The following is a 25,898-nucleotide window of genomic DNA, read 5'->3' as shown; positions in this document are numbered from 1 at the left end:
GCTGCTAATGTTGACTTCAGCCTCCACAGTTAGGCTTCCAGGACTTCAGATTCTCAGACATGAGGAAAAAGGGAGTGCACAGTCCTGGTGTGTGGCCATCTGTGCTGGGAAAACTGTCCAGTTTTATTTACATTTTCTGAAAGAGACTCCTGTGTTCAAATGTCCTGACTTAGTCACACTCAATTAAACCCCGTGTATGAGGTTTAATTGTGCAGTATGGGATGTGCATTTTTAACAGGTACAGCTACTTGTTGCAAAATTGGAAAATATATCAATTTGTTGGGAAAGTGTTTTGTGGTCTGGCTTGATGTTTTGGTGGGCTTTGTTTTTTAGGCAGAATCATAGAATGGAAATCATAAAATGATTTGGATTAGAAGGCACCTTAAAGATCTGTTTCAGCCCCCTGCTGTGGGCAGGGACATCTTTCACTAGACCAGGTTGCTCCAAGCCCCATCCAACTGTTTGGGGGTTTTTTTGAGCTGTCTTTTCTGGGATATTTTCTGGTTTATTCCTTAATAAAAACTTGAGTGGCACAGGAAGCAGAAGCCAGGTCCTCCTCCCTAATATTCCCAGTTCATAGCGTCATCAACATAAAGTGATGAAGTTCCTTCATGTGTGTTAACTACATGGTTTATGTGGAATTTAACACTTGAGCTCAAAGTTAAAGGCATTTTAACCAAATCCTGAAAAATTGTTTTTGCACTGCTGGGTAGAGCAGCACAATTCAGAAAGTTGCTAACCTGAATTCAGAGTCTGATTTCCAGCATCAGGAGGGGTTGGATGTTAGAATTAATCCATTGTTAATGTATAGACGAGTAGAGATAAAGATAATCTGGATAGTTTCTAGCATTGAAAACCTCCTCATACAAACTTCATGTTTCAGATCATCCCTGATTTTATATCTGGCATGTCAAATAGCAGGTTTTAACAGTGAAGGAGTGCTGTTTCACAGATAGGAATAAAATGTCCTAATTTAATTGTTCTTTTATGCCATATGGATATTGTGAGCTGCATTTTGAGCTGATTTTAATCTGTGGGAGTTGTCCTGCTAGCAGGTTTCCCATCCTGTGATCCTAAACCCTGCTCCACCAGCAGAATGATTACATGATGTCAAAGCTTTGAATTCACTTCCTACTGCAATCCTTTAGGATTTGGGGATGTAATCACATTGTGTGGGGAAGCTGTAGTCCAGCAGCACTGGCCTGGATCAGTTTGTTCTTTCCCTGTGCTCTTCAAGAAGAAAAAACAAAATAAAACCCAAAGGTGCAGGCTTTTTCTTGGTTGGCACAGTTTTCTTGTTGGATATGGGGCACATGGGTGCTGCCATGGGTGTGGCAGTTTAGATTTGTGGTTTTAATCCAGAATTTGGGTGATGTAAATTAGCAGTGAACATTTCAGTGGCTCCTCTCAGTCATGCAGTCTGTTGGGTCACATGTCTAAAGGCTTCATGTGTATTTGTATTCCTAAACTTCACTGGGTGCCTGGACATTTTTTTGGGTAATATTCTGCACCTTTTGATATTCTCCAAAGTGGAGAAAAGAGTGTAGTTGAACCATAGATGGATCTCAGTGATTGTGGCACAAATCATTGATTCTGTCACGTATAGTGAATTTTTGTCTTTTATTTAATGTGGCCCATGCAGATTTTTTCTGATAGAAGCTGATACATTAAATTGACAGCTGCACCTTTTGTTGATTCACTACTTTTGGATTTGTTCAGAGCCTTACAGCTCAGAGTAATTTACTAAAATGTTTATTTACAACCTGCTTTCTAGGTAATGAAATTTGCAGCTTTACCTGGTCTGTGTCACTTCATGCCTTTAATTACATCATTTTCACATTTAGGGGTTTAATTTTTGCACATACATTCAGTGCTACCCTACATTATTAGGTACAGAAGTACACAGGTCTTGGCTTTTTTGCCTGCTGAAACTCATGGGATTTCAAAGTTTGGAAAATACCTTGACAAGGTATTTAGTAATGAAGGTAGAAATAAGTTGTTTCTGAAATTTGGTTAGAGTTCCAGTCACCTGTTATTTTGAAAAGCAGTGGATACACCTGTCAGACAGTGCCTTGAAAGTATTTTAAACAATAAATATGAAGTTGTACCTTACTCCCTTTCACTGTTAAGTTTATTTCCTGCAAGCATCCTGTCTCAGTCCAGAAGCAGAGTTTGGCTCCCACGTGGAAGTCCAGGTTCCCATCACCTCTTGTGTCTCCCACCTGCAGTTAAAGGAAGCCACCCCTTATCCCCAGGCTGTGTTCCTGACATGAAAGGATCAGGACATCTTTCCTTGTCCTGCCCACGTGTCTGGGACCTTTGCAGCAGCACCCTCTGTGCCTGGGAAGTTCCAGTGCCTTGGGAATGTGTAGCCTGGGAGCAGTGTGGGCCTGGCTCCAAGCTGGAGTCACTCTGGTGGACTCCTGATTTATTAGAGTCTGTCGGAGAAAAGTGGTAATTGAAGCGTTTTAAATACTATTTCCTATAAAAGTAAATACCCCAAGTACACAGGGAATTCAGAATTAAGTTCCCTGCAAATGAAGAGAAAATAAACAAATGAGTAAGCGTCTGTTTTGATCAGATGAAGAGTTCCTTAATTTAAAGGCAGCTATCGAGCAACAGTGGAGCAATTCAATTCCCTCAACACGCCTCGGTAATCTGGGATGTCAATTAAATCCAACAATCCCAATTCTTCAGCTGTGCAGGATTGACTAACAGGATGTTTAACCAGCACTTCCAGGGCTGCCCAGTCACCAAACAAAGGAAACTGCTCAGTTGGGGAATGCACTGAAGCTCAAGGCTGTCCTGTCATCATCACACCCAGGACTTGGGTTTATGGCTTCAGGAGAATTTCCTGAAGGACAATGGTCGTGGATCACTAATTCAGAGTTACCCTGTGAAACTGGAAAGAGGAACTTGAAACAGGAGAATTCTGATGTCCCATGGATCACTGGATAAAAACGACAGGATTTTTGCCCTGTGCAGTGTCAGATGCCCAAAATGCCTGTATTTTGGATAAAAATCCAGCAGTGGTTTTATGGCAGCTGATGTTGCTGACGTGACCTGTACTGGTTGGGAATTGCCTCCATCACTGGAAGTGTTCAAGGCCCGGCTGGATGGGGCCCTGAGCAGCCTGGTCTGGTGGAAGGGGGTGGAACTGGATGAGCTTTAAGGTCCCTTCCACCCTAAACCATTCTTTATTCCACAACAAAATGTTCACAGCAGCTTTAAAATGAAAGGGTTGTGCTCAGCTGTACCTCTGTAAATCTGGGATGGTAACAGCAGTCTGTAACTGGGAAAGTTCATGGCATTTGAGGATCTGTAGGAAGCTGGAGATTTCAAAGACATTGACAATTGTTTCTTGACACGCATTCTTCTGTGTATTCTCTTTAATTGGGAAGTAATTGAGCAATTCTTTGTTGAGTTCCCATGCCACTTCATTAATTCAGCAGTAGTTCTACAGGAAAACAATGTCTGTGGGATGTTTTTGGTGTGTCTCGACCTACCAGACATGGTTTGACTGATGATGGGTTTAGTCACGATGCTGACATACTCCTTCATTGTGGTTCTGATTGTTCTTTTTGAATGAATTGTGGTTAATTAGCAAGCTGCTTGCAGCTCATGGAGCTTGTAGCAATATCAACAGTTGTGGTGTAAGATGCAAACAACTGGGGCTTTCCTGTGCTGCAATCACCATTCGAACCATCAGGAAAGTTATTTGTCATAGCCAAAATATTTACGTGTTCAACTGAATTAAGATAGAAAATCTTCAGTTTGACCAACCATTTGACTTGTCATTAGACTTACATGTAAAATCCATGTCAGAAAAAGGGAATTGGAGATGCAGAGAGGCTGTGGTTGGGTGATTCTTCTTTTGTCTGCTGGGCTGTGTGGTCTAACACTCACCCTACATGCAAGAAACTTAAGTTTAAATCTCTCTGCTGCCTTAAAAGAGTTGAATAGCTAATACCCAGCTCAAAGGTTAATTACTAATTGCTGCTTATTTGCTATATTTAGTATCCTTCATACTCTTTTTTTCTTGCTGAGCTGTGTAGCAGAGTACAAGTTAATTACCATGTATTTTTTTTGTGCTTTTAAGCACCATCTTTGCTCCATTCTCTGAGATTACAAAACCACGTTTTGTGAGATGCTACTTTTATCATCTCGTTTGCAAAAGTACAGCAGTATTAAGCAGGTTTTCTCGTGCTGTATGTCAGTGTAGATCCCTTGCTGCTGGTGAAAAACAGACTGAGTAGCAGAAGTTGGATATTCTGTCTTGATACTTGAATGGGAGTGAAAGAAGAAGGTGCTTCACACTTGTGGGCACAAGAGCCCTGTTTCAGATTTCCCTTTTAAATTCTGAACTTCTGCATTGCTTAGAAAAGATGTTTTTTCAGAGGACTTGGTGATCAGAGGGAGTACTGGAGTGGATCAGTTTTATGTGGTTTATGAGAGCTGCAGTTCACTTGTCCCTTATCCTTATGGGTGCCTTTCAGCTCTGGATATTCTGTGATTACCATTGCTTGTGCACTCTGGAGTTTTCTTCAGCTCCTGGATAATAAGTTATTTTTTAGTGAATAGTGAAAAGAGTCACGAGGAATTCTGCTCATTTAAAACCACTCCTGGCTTGGACTGGTGCTGCTGCTTTAAGGAGCCAGATTTCCATATTTTGTGTTTGCAGGATTGACAGGATGTCTCACATGCCTGTACAGGAGATGGAGCTTTCACACCAGGTTTAATGTCACCGGGGTACAAGGATTAATTCTCCTTCCTCTGCCCTGGCCTGCACGGCTGCTGGTGAGGGCCTGCTGAGCTCCTGGCTGGCTGAGCTGGAGTGGGGTCTCACATTCAACATCTGCCTTCCTGAATAATTAAACCAAATTCCATGGAGGAATCCTCACATGGAGAAAGACCAAGAGCTGGAGCATCTCTCCAGGCGTCTGGTGCGGGAGGGCGGGGGGCAAACAAGGGAGCTGTCAGAGCACAAAGTGATGAACTGCTGCCCAAAACTGGGCCCTCTGAAAGCCTCCTGCTTCCATTTAAAGAGTATTTTCAATGTCTCTGGAGTTCTTTGAGTAAATGGACACAGCTTTTCTCACACTTTCCTCACCTGGGGCTGGGGGAACACAGGGTCAGCTCCAGGAAGGTACAGGGCTGTATCTGTTGCTGATTGTGCACAGTGACATTATGTTACTTTGACTTTGCCTTTTCCCACTCATTTTTTTTCTCTTTTCTTCAGCTCTGTGATGAGATGGGGAGGGGGGAAAGCATTCTAAGCTGTTTGTGGGATTTTTAAGTGACGTGGAATTACTGGCTGGTAACTTGTATGAAGCTTCTCAGTCATCTCAGACTTGATTTTCGACAGCCTGCTGTTGTTTGTGTCTGCAGAAATGAAGTCTCCAACACTACAATAAATGTTACCTGAAATTTAGCATTCTGAAGTGCTAAGTGTGTGGATGGATACAGATATGTACAGATGTGAGGGCAGTATATTCCCATGTATATTTACATGCAGAAAAACTATAGATTTAAATATAACTTGAATTGACTCACGTCATTTTCAAAATTGCTATGGAAAGAAATTAATTATCTTAATTATGTTTACCCTTTGGCAAGAAAAAAGTTTGAAATGTGTGGGTTTTTTCTGAAGATATTTGGTTTTAGAGCTTTTGTCATCCAAAACTCAATCATTCTTTTTTCCCCTGAGGATGTTAAATCCCTTCTTTCACAAGCCTAGGAAAAGTTCCCTTAATGTAAGCAGGATCAGAACTCACTGGGTATGCTTACTGCTGAATTAATAAATATTTAGGAAAATAAATAGGTGTGTCACAAGTGGTAAAATTGCTTTATACACCAGAAGATGAGATTTAGCACAAATGAAGTGTATGTTTGCCCCACATCCCAGCAGCATTCAGACTCACTGTTTTGATTGCCTGATTTCATATCTGTGCTCACAGCAAGATGGAAATGGTTTTCATTTCAATGCTGAAGTCAATAATTATGGAGGTTATCATTTTCATGCTCAGAAATTCATGTCATTTTCATAAATCATTCATCTCATTTCATAAATCATGCTTTACAGCTGGAGAATGGAAACTTATTGCTGGACATTGATGAAAATCTTGTTTCAGTCACTCAGGTAAGGTTGTGACACTAAAAAATATTTTAAAGAAATATAGCTGAAATCACCTATAGGAATAGTGCAATTGGAAAATGTTCAGCTTGGGATTAACTTCACTGGAACATAGCTAATATCAGATGTGAATAATCTTAATGAAGCATAAGGGGTGAAATCAGTTCTGTAGTGACAGTGAAATCACAGAAATAAAAGATAAGTGCTTGGTGTCCAGGATCTCATGTGCTGCAAGTAGATAAAGGCAGCTCTGTGTCAGAGAAGATGCATTCATTTATTCAGGCTGAGAGCTGGGTTGTAGAAAAAAGACTCCTGGACCATTTGGAACTTCGAAATCCACCTCCAAGGGCTGCTGTTTAAAGCTGCCTCCAGTCAGTAAATGAAGGTGTTGTGTTCCCACTGAATTTGTGTTTACATTCTCTGATGTGGTTCTGTAGTTCCTGTTGCATATGAGGTTGCTATTCTGTAAAAAAAATAATTCCCCTGTAAATGTAATTTTCTTTCCTGGGGAATATTGTGAGTGAGGGTTTATAATAACAAAGTGCTGTTGACTTTCCTATCACTCTCTCCAGCTGCCTGTTTAGAAATGGGTCTGCAGAGCTTTAACAGAATTATATCTATGAAGAGTATCCAGAGATCCATCACCTCGAAGCATTCTGAAAAGTATTATTATTCCCATTATCCGGGAGGATGGAGGCACAGGAATCTGAGTTACCACCTTTCAAATGCATCTCATATAATCCAAAGTTCAAAAGTATACTGACTGTCAATTTCCAGTGTTCCTGTGAAACCTATACTATTTTTTCCACAAAGAAATGTACAGCTTTGCACACAGCTGTGTGCACCCTGCCCTTTCCCATCCTCCCTGGCTTGCTCATCTGGGGTGGAGGCACAGGGGAGCTTTTGCTCGTGGAAAGGACACAAGTGTTTCTTACCAGCAAACAGTGAATAGTTCATGGTGGGGGCAGGAGAAGGGCAGGTTTGGGGTGATGCTAAACAAGCAGTTTGGAGAGATGAGAAGAAAGTGGCTCTTGGAGTATTTCAGTGTCACCTGACACTTCTTGAGTCAGTAGTGCCTGTAGGAGGCTTGAAGTGATTTCCAGATGAGTGCTGCTGTTGTCATTATTCCCACTTTCCTGGGCATTTTAACACCCCTTGCCTAATGTGTTTGTGCACACTGCAGAAGGGGCTTAGGCTAGGTTTGTTGCTTGTTTGGGTTTTTTTTTTCAGAAGCTATTCCTGGCAGTATTTTAGTACAGAGCATTACAATTGGTATACCCTGAAGAAAACGTGGCTTTCCCTTTTTTTTCCCCCTTCTGCATTTCCATGCAGATACTTAGAGGGATATATAAGCCCAGAAGAAGAAAATGCATTGTCATAGCACTAAGCAATGTGATCTTTTTAATATAAAAAATGATGTGGGAAAATGTGAGATAATTCATCCCTGGGTGCATTGTGATGTGAAGCTGAGAATCAGCAGAGCTGCTTAGACAAATTCCAATTCTGAGCGATTGTGGTGTTGCTTTTATGTGTGGGAATAGAGATTGGATTGAAAACAAAAATGTATAAGCTTTTGATATGTGTAGTCTTACTCCTTAAGGGGTAATTTGTAATGGAAGGTTAAAGGCAGGAAAAAATCTGGGGGTGATCTTGGTCTCCTGGAAAGCTGTAAAGCCTGACCTGCCAGTCTGGTTACTGCCCAAAGCTTTCAGGGGCTGCTTTTGAGGACAAGACTCAACTGAATGTCAAACCTGTCTGGGTGATAGGAGGATCCAAGGTTTATGTGCCTAAGATGGGGAGGAGATTCAATGAGCTAAACTAAGATTTGCATTAAATCTTGATCATAATGAGAATTGTGCCTTCCCACATGTTGTGGGTGTGATTCTGGGAAAATCAGTAAGAAAGGTAGTGAAGAGTTCTGGTTCTCAGCAAAGCTTTGCTTATAGGTGCAGTATAACCAGCCTGGTAAGGATGGTGGATGGGGTTTGGGTTTCCTGCAGAGCTCTGAGGGATCTGTGCTTTAACATCCCTGAACTCCAGCTGAACTCTTTTGCAGGTGGGTGGGAGTAAATCTGCTCTAGAACATGTGAAGGAGCTTTGATTATGCAGCCACTCAAGATGCTTCTTATAATAAAGTGTGTTTTCTCTTCTGGTCCAGTTAGCCAGGCCTGCATGGGTGACCTGTTTTGAGCTCCCAGTGAAGGGTGTCCCGAGGAAACATTTCTAACAAGAATTAAATGTAGAGCCACAAACTTGCAATAACCCAATTGTGCATCCTCCTTCAAGTCCACTTATCCAGGTCACACCTGTCCCATGGGCAAGGGGAAATCAGGCAGCACTTTAAAAGCCCTTCCCTTCTGTATCCTTCTGGCACTCCATGTGCTGCTGCCATGCTTTAAGACCTTCAAGTGAGGATTTAGAAAAGGAGCCAGGGAGAACCACTGGCCATAAATCACGCTTGGAGCTCACTGATGTTAAAGGCTGAGCAGTAATACATCCAGTCCTGTTCTGGATAGTTGTTTTGTGTTTTATTCATTTTTTTTTCATTGTGGAGAATTCCCTACAGAATAGTTTTACAGTGAGTTGTTGGCTATTTGGGTCCATTAGCAATATTAAAATCCCACAGCTTGAGCCTTGGTGCTTCCTCCATGCAGGACTTCACAGTTGAAGCCTGCAGGACTTTGGGGAGGTTTATCTTGTTTGCTGTTACCAGATAACTTTACAAGTTGTAACTACTTAACTCACACTTTCTTCTCCTCAAAAGATAAATGGATTTTTTTTTCTCTTTACAGGCTGTTACCCAACTAGAGCTTTTTGGGGACATGTCCACTCCTCCTGATGTAACCTCTCCCCCAGTGAGTACCCAGGGAAACTGCTCTGTGTTCTTCCCTGCATGCTATTTCCAGCACATCTATGGAGCACATTTACAATTTGTGTCCTCAGCCATTCCAGTGGGGAGGATTTCAAAGTAGTTTTTAGGTTGCAGGAAAATAAAAAGTGAAGGAAATTGAACGTGCAGTCCCTGCTTCATGACAATGTGCAAAAATACCTTTGATTATTTTTTTTTTTTCTGCCCTAGTGTTGTCACATAGGGTGCAACCTGAGCTGCAGATCTCCCTCCCTGGTATTTGTCAGAGGGAAATGCTTCAGTGCACTCCCACTGCACTGCAGAAGATCCAGTTACAGCCTCATATTTCATGTCTCTGGATCCACCAGGTGCAGATCCCAGAACTGCTGTTAAAGGACGGAAGTAAAAAGAGAGAGAGAGAGAGAGAGAGAGAAAGGGCTGGATGTATTTCAAAGGAAAAAAAACCAAACATCTTAACACGTTTTCAGCATTATAAGATGACAAACAAAAATTCATATAAAGCTTTTTGTGTTATTTCATATAAAGCCTTACATTAAGCTGTGGAGAAGTGTGAATATACTGAGAAAAGTCAAGTGCTGGAGGTCAGGAGCCTCAAATCTCCAATATATTCTGGATCATGTGTGGGACTAGATGCTCAAATCCCTTCCTGCTCATCCTCAGCTTACTCAATTGAATTTGGCTTTTCCTTTAATGCAGACCTATGATTCTAGTCCTGTTTGTTAATTAGAAGCAATATTTATTCAGTTTTCCATAAATCCTGTAGATATTTCATTTACTTTAACTGTTAATAATAACTTAAAAGTTAATGTATTGGTCACTGCCTTTCCATTTTGTCACCTAACACCTAAAATCACAATGTCTGTTCTGGAGAAAGAAATTATGTCAATATTTTGTGTGTGATGTATTCCAGGCAAATTTCACCTTCATTTTTTTCCTCTGATGAAAAGTTTCTCCATTTGTTTCTTTTTTTTTTTCCCCATCCCCAACAAACTCTTAATACTTTTATTTCTGTTGCTTCTTTCCTTCTGCATCTTCCCATTCTTTCTTCTTTCTTGTGCTTCAATCCAAGCCTGGATTTTTAGAGTTCCAGGTGATGTGACAGCAATGTGCAGCAGAAGCTGAAGCTGACACATCACCCTTGTGTTTTCTCCCTGTGTCCCTGCAGACTCCTGCTACTCCAGGTGATGCCTTTATCCCATCTTCATCCCAGTCACTCCCTGCTAGTACAGACATGTTTGGTTCTGTACCTTTCAGCACTGCTGCCGTACCCTCAGGTAAGAAATGCACTGGAATTATAGTCTGGAATCAGATCTGGGGATCAGAGCCCAACTCTGGTTTGCATTTCAGTACTCGGGGCACTGATTTTAGCAGGCTGGAAGTGGGGAAGGCTTTTGAGGTCAGTGCTTCAGGGCAAGGCAAAGCAAGTCTTTAACAGGCAGGGAGTACATTAGCTTGAATTTGCCTACATTTTTTAAAGCAGAAGCCAAAAAAGTCACTGGGAGTTCAAGCATAGTTCAGCCATCTGGATAGCAGAATTTCTAGGTAGAGGAGCAAAAGAGAAAACAGCATTTACTTTAGATTTGGGGGTTCTGTGATAGCAGTGAATATTCTCTGTTGTCTCCAGTAAACAGAGGCTGAGAATTTGATTACACTTCAAAGATATTCCACTTTGTCAAATCTTGGAATGTTCTCTAGACTTCCCTGTGTTCCTCAGAGTGCTCAGAATTCAAAAGGTGGGTGCATTCTGCACGGACACTGTGGTTTGATTGCTACTCTCTCCCAGTGCTCTCAGCCCCACTTGGGAAAGGAAAGGAGGAGGAGGAGGAGGAGGAGTGCCTTGAATCATTCAGCAGTGACTTTCTAATTGGTTACCTCCCTTGATGGCACCAGATGAGCCACTGCACCTCAGGCAGGTTACAGTGGCAGTGAAGTGTTCGGGGATAATGCCAGATGGAAATTTCTGCTGGGATGAGGTCACAGCAGGGGAGAGATCAAAGAATGTCTGGAGAATCCATCCTGGACATCTCTCAGAACAGAAATGTATCTGAGCTACTGCTCCTTCCATCAGTCAGGAATTAGGTCTCCCAGAGTTCAGTTCCTTATTTTTTAATTTCATTGAGTTTTGGGCTTTTCTCTGTACAATATAGCAGCCACCCTTATATTAGTGATTACAAAACCAGCCTAGAAATAAAGCAAAGAGGAAAAGGTACAGGAGGGCTGAGGAAACAGGTTGGAAACAAGAGTTCTAAAGCTATAGCAGTATTAAAATTGAGAGAGAAGTTACATTATGCAAAGTATTAGTGGTAAGTATTGAATTTAAGTGTGAAGCAGCATTATCTGTAAAGCACAGGACTTCTATCAGTGGAACATAATTATGTTAGGTAGTTTAATTTGTAAAATGTTTTACAGGAGTTTTAGTTTCAGAGCATTTTTGTTGTTGTTGTTGTAAATAAACAAACACCTGATCCTATAATTCCTACACAGTCAAATTCTTGGTAGCTTTTAAGGAGGCTTCAGGTCTGACAGGAAGCAATTATAATTTTGGTTTTAATCTTTAATTTCCTCCTCAACTGGAGGGGGTTATGTTAGCCTAATACCTGAAGCAGTTTGTTGTTAATAGGTATTTAGTGCAGCAGAAGCTCAAGATCTTTTTGATGTTCTCAAGTAATTGGGTAATAACCAAGTGTGAGGATTTTAATCTGAAATCATGTGGGTTGGATTTTTTTATTATTAGTAGTAGTAGTAGTAGCAGCATTGTGATGCAATTTGAGATGATTGCTTTGCAGAGTCCACCAGCCTGTGGTTCTGTCTGTATTTGTGCAGTGATGTGAATTCAGTGTTTTTCTTCCCAAGCATGCTGCAGCTCTGGGATCACTGGTGCAGCTTTGCCCGTTTCTGATTTATCGCGTCGCTTTTCCTGCGTGCTCTCGACAGCGCCATTAAAATCTTTCATCCCGCTTGTTTCCCCTCTCCTGCTCTGTTTGTTCCCTGAAGGTTATGTTGCCATGGGAGCTGTCCTGCCCTCCTTCTGGGGACAGCAACCACTTGTTCAACAGCAGTTGGCCATGGGTGCCCAGCCTCCAGTCGCTCAGGTGATGCAGGGAGGACAGCCCATCGCGTGGGGCCAGCCCGGGATCTTTCCTCCCACCCAGCAGCCGTGGCCATCCGTGGCTGGCCAGTTCCAGCCAACTGCCTTCATGCCAACACAAACTGTTTTGCCTTTACAAGCAGCCATGTTTCAAGGTACCATTGCTCCTATAGCCACCGTCCCGCCCACGAGCGATTCCAACAGATCGAGTCCGCAGACAGACAGGCCCAGACAGAAAATGGGAAAAGAAATGTTTAAAGATTTCCAGATGGCTCAGCCTCCACCAGTGCCATCAAGAAAACCAGATCAGCCTTCCCTCAGTTGTACCTCAGAGGCCTTCTCAAGTTACTTTAACAAAGTTGGGATGGCACAGGAAGCAGATGATTGTGATGACTTTGACATCTCTCAGTTAAATTTGACTCCTGTGACTTCCACAACACCATCTACAAATTCACGTGAGTATTTATCTGCCTTCAGCCATCCCTTTCCTTGGGCATAGCTGCTCCTCAAAGCACCTCTATCCCTTCTTAAATTCTGACCCAGATACTGAGAACCTTCATGCATTTTCTGGCTTAAGAAATGTGTTCCAGCCATTAAGGAAAAGATCAGAGAAGAATTTCAGAGGTCATAGAAATGAACAGCCCAGATAGCTACAGTCTGAGATTTAATTTCTAAAACAGTAAAATTAGTTTTTTAATGGGAACATGCAAGCTGGTTGGTAGAAGCCCATGCCACTCAACCTTACAATTGGTTTCACTTATGTCCCATCCATACTTTGCAGAAATAAGGGGATGGGTATTTATTTTGGTAGCTTGACATATTGGACACATGGGGAAATTCAGTGAAGAGCTGTAAAATAAGCTTATAGTGTTGATAGCATGGTGATGGGGGATTTACAGATTGCTGAAAAGAGGAATTAATGAGATTCACCAGGGGTCAGTCAGAGACCTGTTTCACTTACCTGCCACAGTGCAGGCGACCCACACATTCCTAATGTAATGTAGTGGTGTCTCCCAGGTTCATAAAGACATAGGCCAGATGCAGCCAAACTTAATTTGGAAGTTGCCAAATGAAATCCAACCCATGGGATTGATAATGACAACTGTGCCTGAATTTATCTCCTGCAGCTCCTCGGTAGAGAATGATTCTCGGGGGTGGTGAAAGTTGAGGGATGTAAAAGCATGAGCAAATTTTGTGCTGAAGTGTCTTTATGAAGAAATCAACAGAATAATTGTTGCTGTTGCCTTAATCCTTGTTTAGCTCCAACCCCTGCACCCAGACAGAGTTCTCCATCAAAATCATCAGCATCTCATACGAGTGACCCTGCTGCAGACGACCTCTTTGAAGAGGGGTTTGAAAGCCCAAGCAAAAGTGAGGAGCCAGAGGCTGTGAGTAGCAACAAGGTTTCTAAATCCTCATTGTCTCCTTTTAGCTAGAAAAGATAAAAGCTGATGAGGTGTTGTTCTGCAGTGTCAGAAATAACTTTTCCTGCAGGGCTGGGTGGTGGCTATGGGGGAACTGCAGCCAGAATTCCCATCCTGCTTTGGGTTTGACAGCTGCTGGCACAACATTTCTGCTGATGTGCACTAACACTGCAAACAAGGAACCAAACTCAGAGTTCATATGTAAGGCTGTACATGTTAGTTGTACCCAATGTCCTCTTTAGCACACCAGCAGTCACTTTACTCGTGGAAAGGAAGTTTGGGGTAAAACAACAAACATGAGGCTGCAGAGAAAGATGTGAAGAGTTTGTGTGTTAAAAGATGATGGTTGATGTTGTCTTGCACATTCTTGCATCCCAGCTGCTTGCCTAGCTACGTTCCTCAATGTTCTGGCCCTCGGTTTGTGATTTCTTTGCCTTTATGGACCAAAGCAAGAAATGTTACCCAAGCAATGACTGTAAATCACCAGGGATAAGGGAGGTAGGAGCCCGAGTGAGCCAAAAGGCAAGAGGGAGTCGGTACAACAAAAAGCTCAAAATAACCTAAGTTTGGACTCTTTCTGTTTCACGTGGCTTTCAGGGCCTTTTGCAGTTCTGGTTGGCCTGATCCAGTACCTTCTGAAGTCTGTGGCAGCTCCTGCCTGGGCTCCAGCAGGAACTGGTGAGGTCCTTTGGTGCCTGCAGCAGCCGTAGGAAACAGCTACGGCTTCGGAGAGCGGGTCAGCGGCGAGGCCTCACTCTCTGGTTTTCATGAGATAGGATGTACTTGTTATGCCCACAGCATGAAAATAACCTCGTGTTGACTTTTCACTTTCTATTGTTGAGAAAAAAAGGTGTTATGTTCTTGTATTCTAGCCTGATGGGTCTCAGGCCTCCTCCAACAGTGATCCCTTTGGTGAGCCAACTGGTGATACTATAAGTCCACAGGTCGGTAGCTAGATAGCACAGGTTGGGGTAGGTATCTGTCCTTTTTTTCTCTACACCTTGAGGTGTTCACTTACTCTTCCACCAGTGCCTGCCATTGCTTTCATGGATGCATGGTTTATTTTTTTTTTCCTTCCTTTTCATCTTTTCTGTTTTTCCTCTCCATCCTCCACAGTGTATTCCTCGTGCTTGGTGGTCTGCATGGCTTTTGCCATTCACTGAGTGTTGCAGCTTATGCAAATATGTGTGTTTCAGCTGCCTGCATGCTTTAAAGAAATGTAGACTTATTTTACTTGGTGTTCAAATTCTGAGGGCAAATAGGGAAACTGAGCCACTACTAATGACATATTAGGCAGAGCATTTTTTTTAATCAAAGCCACCCTGGCCTTCAGTCAGATGTAACAGACTAAATGGAATAAGACATCTTACCCATAGACATAACAGTCATTAAATAAAATTATGTAATGATACATGAATGTCTCTACCCTAAATCAATAGGATAATCAGTAGAAGAAGCACGTTTATTATCTGCATGTAAAAAATATTGAAATGGGTTTGTGTATTTTTATTTCCAACTGCAAATTAAAAACATCTGAAAATTATCATCATTCATATTACCATTGGCATACTGATGTTTTAAAAATTATTCATCAGTGTAAGTCATTTAAACCCAGACAGACGGGAAAGATGATCTTTTCATCTTTTGTGTTACAGAACACGTAGAAAATGTGGCTGCCTGTGAATGTTCTGTGATTTGTTTCAATACAGTAAATATATTTTGCCAAAAAAACAGTGAAGCTACAAAGTTTTATGAGTGCTGAGCGTTGTTATTCCATCCAAATACTCTCTAGTGTTGCTGTTTGAAGAATATGTTTCATTATCTTCTCCCCGTCTGCCACTCCTGTTTGGTATTGCCCAAATACATGATCTGATATGGCTTCTGTGCTCCAGCACAGAGCTCCTGGAGCAAATCCAGAGCAGTGGGAGAACCCTTCCCATTTTTGTACAGAAATTCCACTGGGTTTGCCAGTGACTTACCCATCCTCTGTTTAGTTTCAAGTCAAAATGAGTAGTTTCGTTAGGAGTCAGTTTACTGTGTGCATTAAATATGATTTAAAAAATCTTACAGTAACTTAGCTTTGATCCACTTGGGAATAATGAAGTTCTCTCTTAATAATATGTGGTGCTGTGAGAGGGCATCTCCCACTCCTATAACTCAGCTCCTGGGGGCTGCAGCAAAAACAGCATTAAGCTTTGTGTCTCCTTGAGTCTAGAAGTGACAGTGTGAGGAGAAAGTCAAGCTGGGATGAGCTCCTCCAGCAAGAACATTCATTATTTACTCCAGTGAGAGCTGCTGCTGCAGATGGATGGTGCCACGTGTTAATTTGGCTGTGCCTTTGCCTGACCTTGGCCAGCACTGACATCCCCAGCTATCCCAGCTTCAGACCACTCCAGGAGTTCTTCCCTACATCATGAAAGAGGATTTGCCCTTTATCTGAGTCCCACACTCTGGAAAAAACCCACATACATCTGTTTATTATGGTTTATCACAGTCAGGGTGGTTCTGAAATTCAGAGCTGCAAGAACAGTGTATTACCAGTGGTTGCAGATGGTTTTGCTGCATTTTTTGTTAATCCCTGTAGAGCCTCGAATCAAATACGTATAATTCTCAGAAATATATTCTGGGAAATGTTAACTAATGTTCCTGATTATGGTATTACAGTAATTCCTAAAAGCTGTAGGCAGGAACAGGAAGCTGAACAAAAAAGAAAGCCTCTCTCCAGTGAAGTTCCACTAATATCATTGTGCCTGTGTGCAGAGCCATTCAGCAGCAGTCCGTAGGAAATCCACTTCCCAAAGCCAGCCCATCTAATTCTGAAGCCTGATGTCGTCAGAGCAACGGGAAGTCTAATCTCCATGGAAAATTATCAATTCAGGACTTACTGTGGAGTTGTGTATTGAGCTCTGCATTTGGAGAGAAACTTAATGGGGAGAAACATGTCGTGCCAAAGAATCACAGTCTATATAAAAGCCACTTTTGTGGCTTAGATGGGAGATTACTTTGCTCTTTAGAACATGGTTCTTACCCCAAGAACAGCACAGTAACAACTCAGCTGAATGGACCTCTCAGGAACAGAGCATTGTGTGCAAAAATGTCCAATCTGTCTGTTCCCAGCATCCCTGAAATCAGTTCTGCCCATAAAATATCTTTATTTGTCTTGATGTATTCAGAATATCCACCTGCCTGTTTTTTATACCCTGATCTTTCAAGGTACCACAGAAATTTGGTTTCTTGATTCCTTCTGATACTCTATATTATCATCTAGTTATTATCTTCTTTTCTCCTATTTTTCCTCTCTTCCTTTTGCAACCTTCAACTTCAGCTCTCAAAATCCTCATCCTTCCAGCAGCTGCTCTAGAAATCACCCTTCCAGAAATAGCTATGAGCTCTTAGTAGGTAAATGTGACATTTTATGGATGTATTACATTTTTGTCCCTTTATGGTTGAAGATAAGCAGGAAGGCCCAGCTTTGTGAAATAAGATTAACTCTTTGCAGAGCTGTTTATTGTGTTTGGTTGTTTCCCCTTTGCTCATGCATGGCGTTGAGGATGGAGAGTGATTTTGCAGAAGAGGTGAAGAGAATACAGGATAAAATTATTCTCATCTTCAGATTATTTATGTTTAATCCCTACTGCTGTCTTTAGATTTTGTGGGGAGTAATTGTGGTGAAAGGAGAGAGAGGGAAAGAACTGTTTCTTCACTGTGATCCTACCAAATGTCTGAAACATTTCTTATTGTTGACATTTTACATTAAAGCAGGAAGTTTGAACAGAGGAACCAACGCAGCTCTACTGAGCTGCTGCCCAGCTCAAAACTTGCACTGGCAATCATTCATGAGAGATTCTCAAGAAACCTTCAAAACATTTGTGGCTAGAGCATATCTCCCTGAAAAAAAAATGGTTCAGTTGTTCTGAGAAATGTGTGCAGACAATTAGGAGCCCTCAAAATGTGTCACACCCTTCACGATGCCATCAGCGCTGTCAGGAGAGCAACAGTTCATTAGAATATTTGTCTATCAGCTTTTGGTGGTGCTTTGGTGGCCCACTGCCATCATCCATCTTGGAGCAAGCGCTGTGCTTGGTGATAAATGTTCCTAAAAATCTTAGTCAGCTCCGGGATGGGCTGCTATAACTCTTTTATTTGGGCTGGTTTTAGGAAGTGGAGAGAAAACAGCAATTTATGGATGAGGTCTTGGGTTACCTGGGAGCTTAGTGAGCCTCAGGAGGGAATATCAAGCTGATTCTGTATCCTGCTCTTACTTCTGCCTCTTTTCTGTTGCACCAGGGCTCCAAATAGGCTCAAAATACTACAGGCTGTATTTGCAGGACCTATTCCAGCCTTTCACCTGGCTCAGTAGGAACTGGGTAAAGTCCAAGGAGAAATTCCTAATTATAGGTGACCTGCTCTTGCTGTAGGCTCTAAAGCTGTTGTTCTCAAGCTGAAGACACAGCTCTGAGCAGGGCTGGGAACCTGAGAGAAGTAGTGTTGTGTCTTTGGAAGGGGATCACAGGTTGGGGAGTCCTGCTTCACTCCAGAGAAATCCTGAAATTAACACTTCAGGTCTCCTGCTCAGTTGGTTGTTCCTATTCCCCAGGAAATATGGAGGGGCATGAGGAGAGAAATTCAGGCTGCTCTGTGAGCAGGGGTATCCTTCAGGCTTGCTGATCCTCATCTCTGCTGCTGCAGTCTCCTTCAAGCTGTCCATTTTCATGTGGCCAGCTCATACAAGGGCTTCTCACCTCTTCAGTGTCACCAGTCCCACCTGGGGTCACCTTGTACCCTTCCCTTTCTCCAGCTTCTTCCTCTAAACAAGAGACAGCATTCTTTGTAGTTTGTCTAGAGCTGCGTTCTTGCTGATTTGCAACCCAACAGTTCAATTCAGGGACAAGCTCTCCTCGCTTCCTTTGTGATGAAGTCATTTAGAAGTTCCCTGTCTTCTGCATGACAACTGATTTTAAAAATCTACTTGTGAAAATTCAGCATCTTTGAGACTTCTGAACAATTTGCTTCAAATTGGCCACTGGGTTCAGTTGTTACAAAGGAGAATTGACAGATATGTAGATGGAAAGATATGTGGATGACAGATCTGTAGACAGATATAATGGTGTGGCTACTGTTTTGGGAGAGGGGCCCAGAAATAATCAGTGTTTCTTGGCTGCAGTTCATTTTTATATCAGGACCAAGATAAGGAGCAGGTTCATCTTCCTGAGTAGTTGTCATTGCTTTTTCATTTCATGGATGTACAGCATCCATCTCACTACTAAAATGACAGAGATTTGTAGAATGCTAATTATGAAACTGAATATTTAAGACTAGGAAATATTCCTGGGTAGGTTTATGGTAAGAACAGAGGTGCTCTCCAGGCATAATCCTGAACTAGAAAGTTGCTGTATTTATGCTGCTAATGGAGGCTGTGAGAAAAATAACAAAATATTAGTAAGTTATAAAAGGTAATAAATAAAAACTGACTGTTAATGGGGCAATAGGAATGACCTGTCTTATCACCAAAGATATTTAATTTCAACCCCGCTTGCCAACTTTACTCTGTCCTATTTTGCCTATGGGTCAGCATGCAAAAAAACAGAAGAAGCTTCGCACTCCCACCCCCTTCACTTGCATCCCCAGCACAAGATGCTCATTTTGTGTGGCTCTCCAGCACACTTATTTCATGAAACTCTTTATCATTTGAGCCTGCCCTTTGTGATCAGTCAGCCAGGACTAAAAGTGGCTGTAAAGGGCACGGAAATCTGTGCGGGCCTCACCTCCACAATTGAGAACATCTTGCCTGCAGCTCTGCACGGAGCAGGTGCCTCGCAGTGATCAAAGGGCTGCCAGGGTAAAAATAGTTTCTTCCTAACCCACAGTTATGTTTTTGGAGTGAGTTCACTCCTGCAAACCCGAGTAGGTGCTGAGTCTTTCAGGAGATGCTCTCCAGTGATTAGTTCTGCTGGGGAGCAGGTGTTAATATCTTCAGATGGGATGCAAATTTACTTCTAGCATTTACATAATGTTATTGTAAAGTATTAGCACCCTTGTTGCTTCACACAGTAGTGGACTACACCAGAAATGGTGTTTGCTGCTGTCTTGTCGCCCTTAAAATGGGAGAATATAGTGATTTGCAGCATGAAGTATTTCTGGAATACAGCAGAAAAAAAAAAAATAAAAATAAATAAATGCTTCCAGTTTTTGTCTTGGTTTCTCCCTGTGGGTTGATGAAAGCACATCAGAAGTGATTCTGGGCCAGTTCAGCAAGGAAAACTCTGCAAGATTCGAGGGGTTTATGTGAATTAGAAGCTTTGTCTGCTATTGTATTTGTTCCTCTCTTTTTGTTCTGACAAAGACCAGTTCTTTCCTTTCCTTCCCTCTGTGTCTGTTCCTAATGCAGTGGTAGAAGGCAGAAAATGCTGGTGAAAGGCTGTGAGAAGAATTAATGCTCACCTGCCTTTTCATAACGTGCCCTGTGACTTTTGTGTGGATTATGTAAAAAAAAAGGGGGAGGGGTTATTTCTCCTTTTAAGACCTTCCAAAATAGTGCCTGGCACTGTGGGAAAAGCTGTCCATGAAGTCAACAGCACTCGACTCTCCTTTTGCCTTTTTACTGTCCTTTGCTCTTCTCTTTTGCCCTCTTGAGTATCAAAATTTTACAGACACCATTTGCATTGTTGGGCTAAAAGCAAGCAGGCTTGAATTGGCTCAAAATAATACTAGAAAACAAATCTCAGGCATTGACCAAAATCCTTTGGCTGGGAAGACTGCACACAATTACTGCAATTAATTTCTTATTTAGGCATCTGAAAGGAGAAATCAACTGAAAGGAAGAAGTAAGAGCACACTTTTGATGCAAAATGCTCTGGTCTGCTGGAAGAGAAATTATTCCAATCCATGAGAAGTGCAGGCCTTTGCCACATCAGGTGTTTGTACAGATAAATGCTGGGTATGAAACAAAGAAGTTTCTCATTGTAAAAGCTGTCTCATGCTTGCTGGAAGTGCGGATGATGATGAGGAGCTCCTCCTCTTCCTCTTCCAAGGGTGTGGAGTCCAGTGGCACCTTAGGACACCTGTTACTTCAGCACATCTGCATATCTGAAGGACATTTGAGGACTGCTCTAACAAGCAGACTTGACATTTTGAAAAGCTCTTTTTTTTCCCTGAAGGCGTTTGAAAAGCTGACATCTTTTGTTCCTAAGGGATGTTCTCCCTCCCTCTCCTTTTCTTCTCCTCCTTCCTTTTCACTTCCCTTTGCAATGACCTTAGGTTCAGCAACTGCCTGAAGAATGGCCTGGTGTGTGTCAGGTTCACACATTAATTAGTACAGATTTTCTCTGAACTAGCTGTGATAGATCATTCTGCCAGCTTCAAGCCTGCACGTGAAAATTGGCATAGGTAGACTTAACTCACAGTGTGTGAAAAGCAGTTATTTACTCTCAGTCCTCTCCTTTGATTACCTTCAGTTTTTCAAGGTCACAAAATGTATTTGCTTCTTGCTGGGGATAATTTCAGCAGCATTTATTTAATCATTGCAGAGGATTTATCTCACTTGTAGTGCTCGTAGTGTGATCAGGGCTCCATGTGGGCAGGGGCTGGGGAAACAGGGTGTCTTCAAGCTCCAGAAATGCAGCAGATTCGGGGAATAAGAGACAACTTTCCTTAGTGTGGAGGGAAAAGGTCATATTTTGGATTTGTTGTGTGTTCCTGCACTTTAAGGCAGGACAGGGCCCTGGGATGGGACAGAGCCTGGAGTACCCTATGGATCCACCTTTGGGCTGTTCCTCTCATCCCCAGCATCGTTTTGATGAGCAGTGATTAAAATCCTGTGCCATCCCTTGGCAGACCTGTCTGTGCTCCTCAGTGCCCAGTGATCTGCCGACCTTCTGAGGGATTTTTTTTGCTCAAAACTCAGCTCCTGCCGATGCTGCTGTAACACAAGTTGATTCTAATGTTAAATTCAACGTCGTGGCGTGGTATTTGAATATTTATCAAGCTGTGGAGAGTTAATGCAGTGTGGCATTAATTAGCCTTTCTGCCTGTCTTGTTCCTTTTTTAGATGTCACTCTTAGTTTAATAAATTAGTTTCTGGAAATGAAGTAGAGTGGATTCCAGGTTCCATGGATGGTTTGCTTCCCACCGCAGCCGAGATGAACGCAGTGTTAAGAAAGCACAGGGTGTGTCAGCTATGAAGCAACAGCTGAAGAACATGGCAGCTTTTCCCCCCTCCCACATCCAGGAAATCCCCAAGAAAGTATCTGTTATCAAGTTGACATGCTTTCCTCCCAGCTTTAATGATTGTACTAATGGTTCCACAGACTCCTAATCAAACTGCGGGGCTGGCGCTCCTCGTTCTTCATGGGCCACTCATGTTGTTGTTTTAAATCCCATCACAGCTTCATTAGCTCAGCTTTCCGTGGCAGTTTCTGTTTGCAAGTGGTTTTCTCCTGAGCTGTGCAAAACCCACAGTTATGTTCTGCAGTTGTGCTGCTGGGGGGAAGCTCAGCCTTGTACATGGGCTGCAGTTCTCAGAACTTCCAAACATCCAGACCTATAAATTATCATTTAATTCCTTCATATCTCCATGCCCAGCAGTGGGGGTCAGATGGCCAGTGCTGGAAGAGGAAATGGATAGTAAACATTCATTTTAGGAAATAATTCCCATTTTCTTCACCACTCAAACGGGGTGCCACGATCACTGAAGGCAGCACAGAAAGCAAACACTTCCTGTGGGTTTTGTCTCGCAAGGTATCGCTGCTCTCAAGCAGATGCTGTAAAAATGTTCTGAAGATGCTGTCTGGAGACATGTCTGCTCATTTTATTTTTGTTATCCCCAGGAAGCAGAACCTCTCTACGCGCAGATTAACAGACCTAAGAAATAGCATTGTTACAGGCTTGTGGTGCTCCAAGACTCAAACGAAACCCAACAACCTGGCGGGCCTTTGGCTTTCATGCTTTTTTCTGATTGATTTTGTCTGACAAAGGAGAGAGATTGCCCTCCTGGACTGGCTCTATGAGTGTTCCTGATGTGGCTTTTTTTGGCAACTAATGGCAAGATTCCTACGGCAGCACAAAACAAAAACTCTCCCTGCTTCTCATGCCAGGAGTGCAGCCCCGTCCCCACAAGTGCTGGGTATCAGACTAGGACATCTCCTCCATCTTCTTCTAAACATTTGTCACCTTCTGTGTGCCACCTATAAATAACAAGCATCTGCAATTTATTGGTGTTAGACATTCCTTTTTTTTCTTTTCAGCAAAAAGCAGATTCTGTATGCAGCAGTGGCATTATCATTCAACAGCCTTTGGGGCATGAGTTGGCACTTTCTATGTCACGGTGACATGTTTTTCATCATCATTTACATCAGGCTGATCCTGACCCTTTTTTTTTCCCCCTGTGTAGACATATTTAAACAACAACAAAATACTGGTGGTGTCTTTTTTTTTTTTTCTTTTTTCTTTTTTTTTTCTTTTTTTTCTGTCTTACTCTGTAGTTTTTATGAGTGACAGATCTAACAGCGAAACTCCTCCTGCGGAAATGATTCCCAACTTGAAACCACAGAACAGAACATGGTTGTTTATCCATCCTTGACTGAAAACGTTGCCAAATGGACCTTTAAGTTCTAGCACATCATGAGGAAGAAATGCTGCTTTCTGTTGGAATACTCTTGTTGTGGGTAGAGAAAGGACATCGAGTCCCACTGAGGAAAGACAAAAGAGCCAGTATTTCCTAGGAAACTCTAAACAAAGTGCAGAAAAGGAATATTTTTATTTCTTTGGTATCTTGCTGCTGTAATGCTATGCAGACAAGTGTTTTCTTCTCTGTGTGCCATTTTTGATGAAAAAAAAAATCATTTGCCAAATAATACTGGTATGCTTCTGGTTTAGGAGTTTGGATGAAGCGGACTTGACAAATGGGACAAGGACGGCATGGATTTTGGAATAACAAACTGACTCTGTGATCAGAATTGTTCATCTTTATCACTTTTTGTACATCAGAAAAAAAATCAAATGGGATTTTTATTTTATAACTTGAAAAAAAAAATCTTACCGTTAAACTCTTCAAATGTTTAAGGGGAAATGGCTTTAAGGAGTTCGAATGAAAATTGCCATTTTTTTTTGTAAATAGAAATGTTATGAAAATTCTTTTACTAATGCCATTACACAGTAGAGAAGGTAGCAAGTTGCAGTGCTTGGGAGGTGTGGCAAACCCAGTTTGTGGTTCTCACATCACATATGTTTTTTCACATGCTTAACAATAATGGGCTGAAGCTCAAGTACATTTGCCAAAAGCAGTCAGCTTGTCAGCAGCTAGTGAAATTAATGGGAACACATGATTTGATGGTCTAGCATTATCACACAGACATAATTCCACTTACAAGAGATCACTTTCCATTGACATTCCTTTGAACCTCTGCATAGAAGTCATCCAACTGTTTACACACAGAACAAAAAGAATTTAAAACTTCCTTTTTTTACATGTATGAAACAAAAAGTGCAGTGTTTGGGTTCATATGTTTAGCACATGATTTTCATAAAGAATCTATATATTTTTGCCCTACAGAGAATTGTTATACAGGTCAAATGTGTTTTCCTGACGTTCCTATGCAGTTACAGTATATTGAATTTAATGGTTTAACACTAAAAAGAAAAAAAAAGAAAAAAAAAAAGAAAAATAGAAAAAGGAAAAAAGGTTAAAGGAATCAAAGGATTAATCAGTTTTTAGGGTTATTGTGCAGATTTTGTTTTTAAATTGACACATTAGAATTTACATTTCTGTCATGATTAAAATAGGCCTGGAGTTATAAAATGTTTTACTTTCTTTCATCTCTATTATAAGGTAAAAATGGTTTAGAAGGCAGAATAACTGGTGTGCTGATCGTTGGTATGTGCAACCAAATCTCACAACACATTCCCATTCTTTTATTTTGAATTAGAGAAATTAGAGAAATGTGCATTGCAGAATGTATGTGAATGAGAAACTAACTGTGAATAGACCTAATGAACCTGCAGAGAGAATTTTATCCCCATCCATGGTCATCTGATGCTTGTTCCTTAGTCATGTGCAAACAGCTTCATAGCAAATTGTATTTTCCCATTGGAAGATCAAGTTTTCTAACTGGAGGAGATAATTTAAAGCTTGGTGGATCAAGTGTTTCAGGATTAAAAGCAGAGGTAGAAGCGTTTCTGGAGGACATTTCTGTCAGAATATTTTCCTGATTTGCACAGTGGTGCTACTTTCTTCCTCAGCGGCTTTTTTTTGGGTTTTGTCCTGCACATGGAACCACAAACCCAGTTTTGGTTCATCACAGACATTGGAGTCAGTGCATTTCCAGTTATGGGGTGAAACACAGAGAAAAGAAGAGATTGATGTCTCAGAGGATCACATTTGTAGGAAACAGATCACTCACAGATAGGTGCCGAGGGAACGAGGCTGGAATTCTGGTGTCTCTCCCGGGAGACAGCTGGGCCGTCACCACGGACCTTTGTCTTACCTTTGCCAATGCTCATGAATAAAAACAGATTCTGGATTGTCTTGTCATAGGATCGTCCTTGTCGTGGCTGGGATGCTGAGCTGAGAGGGCTGCAGGGCCTCTGCACTGTACCAGTATTGTAGATAACTCAAATATCCAGCTTGTGCAATTGTTTAATCCCTCATCCTTCACTAGCACTAAATTCGTCACTTTAAATTTACAAACCAGGGAACCCCACCAGCCATCCTGTTACCATCCCCCCCCGTAGGTTCTTGATCTTTACCTGTCATGAAAAGATATTTTGATAGATCGTAGTCATCCAAGTGTCTGATGAAACCTTTCATCTCAATAACGTACTGGGCACCTTCTTCGCAAAAATGTTTACTCCGTGGTTTTCATCCATTTTTATTTCTGCATTCTGACACTTATTTTTTTAATAAAGATGAGAAAGATAAAATGACTGTTGCAGTACATTTCTAAACCTACTTTAACTTTACCTCAGATAACGACCATTTGTTAACGTATACGGACACATTATTTTTAACTTTATGTGTAACGCATTCGGCAACAAAAAACAGAAGCCAACAAGTTTTTAGAAATTTTCCATTAATTTCTGTAACACACCATGTAATACTGTTATGAATAAAAACATTTTAAAAAGGTGTCATTTCAGTGAGTTTTGTTTCATAGCTTGTGTTCCTCTGGGATAATTCTGCCAGACTTAAAATGCAATGTTGGTGTCTGGCACGACCTTTATTTTTGACAGTGGAAATATCTGGGAAAGGAGAAAATCCTCAATTTGGGGAGTAATTAATCTTTAACACTAAGTGTTGCTTATCTTGCAAATGCGTAACTTGCTGATTTTAATTGCTGCCTCCACTTTTTTGGCCTCTTTTTGGGTGTTTTAGGATGAGCATCCCAAACC

At 41.7% G+C, this 25,898-nt stretch overlaps 1 protein-coding gene across 10 annotated transcripts in view; it reads left to right on the top strand.

Annotated features, from left to right (window-relative positions):
• DAB1 (DAB adaptor protein 1) overlaps positions 1–25,616 on the top strand; it is a 142,166-nt gene extending 116,550 nt beyond the window's left edge. For 7 of the 10 annotated variants that reach the window (XM_014250910.2, XM_088060582.1, XM_088060579.1 and 4 more), the window contains 7 exons: positions 6,083–6,139; positions 8,926–8,988; positions 10,168–10,276; positions 11,997–12,545; positions 13,351–13,478; positions 14,387–14,485; positions 22,340–25,616. In XM_014250910.2, the coding sequence (XP_014106385.1) occupies positions 6,083–6,139; positions 8,926–8,988; positions 10,168–10,276; positions 11,997–12,545; positions 13,351–13,478; positions 14,387–14,470 (990 nt within the window). In that variant the 3' untranslated portion in view covers positions 14,471–14,485; positions 22,340–25,616. The remainder of the gene's footprint in view (positions 1–6,082; positions 6,140–8,925; positions 8,989–10,167; positions 10,277–11,996; positions 12,546–13,350; positions 13,479–14,386; positions 14,486–22,339) is intronic. The other 3 variants (XM_088060581.1, XM_014250911.2, XM_088060580.1) reach the window with 2 other exon arrangements.
• The last annotated feature ends 282 nt before the right edge of the window (positions 25,617–25,898 follow it).

The sequence above is a fragment of the Pseudopodoces humilis genome, chromosome 10 (genome assembly GCF_049639895.1).
Source record: "Pseudopodoces humilis isolate 2021_Gansu_Grassland_sample_001 chromosome 10, ASM4963989v1, whole genome shotgun sequence".
Taxonomy (NCBI): domain Eukaryota; kingdom Metazoa; phylum Chordata; class Aves; order Passeriformes; family Paridae; genus Pseudopodoces; species Pseudopodoces humilis.
This window is presented reverse-complemented; position numbering and strand designations above follow the sequence as displayed.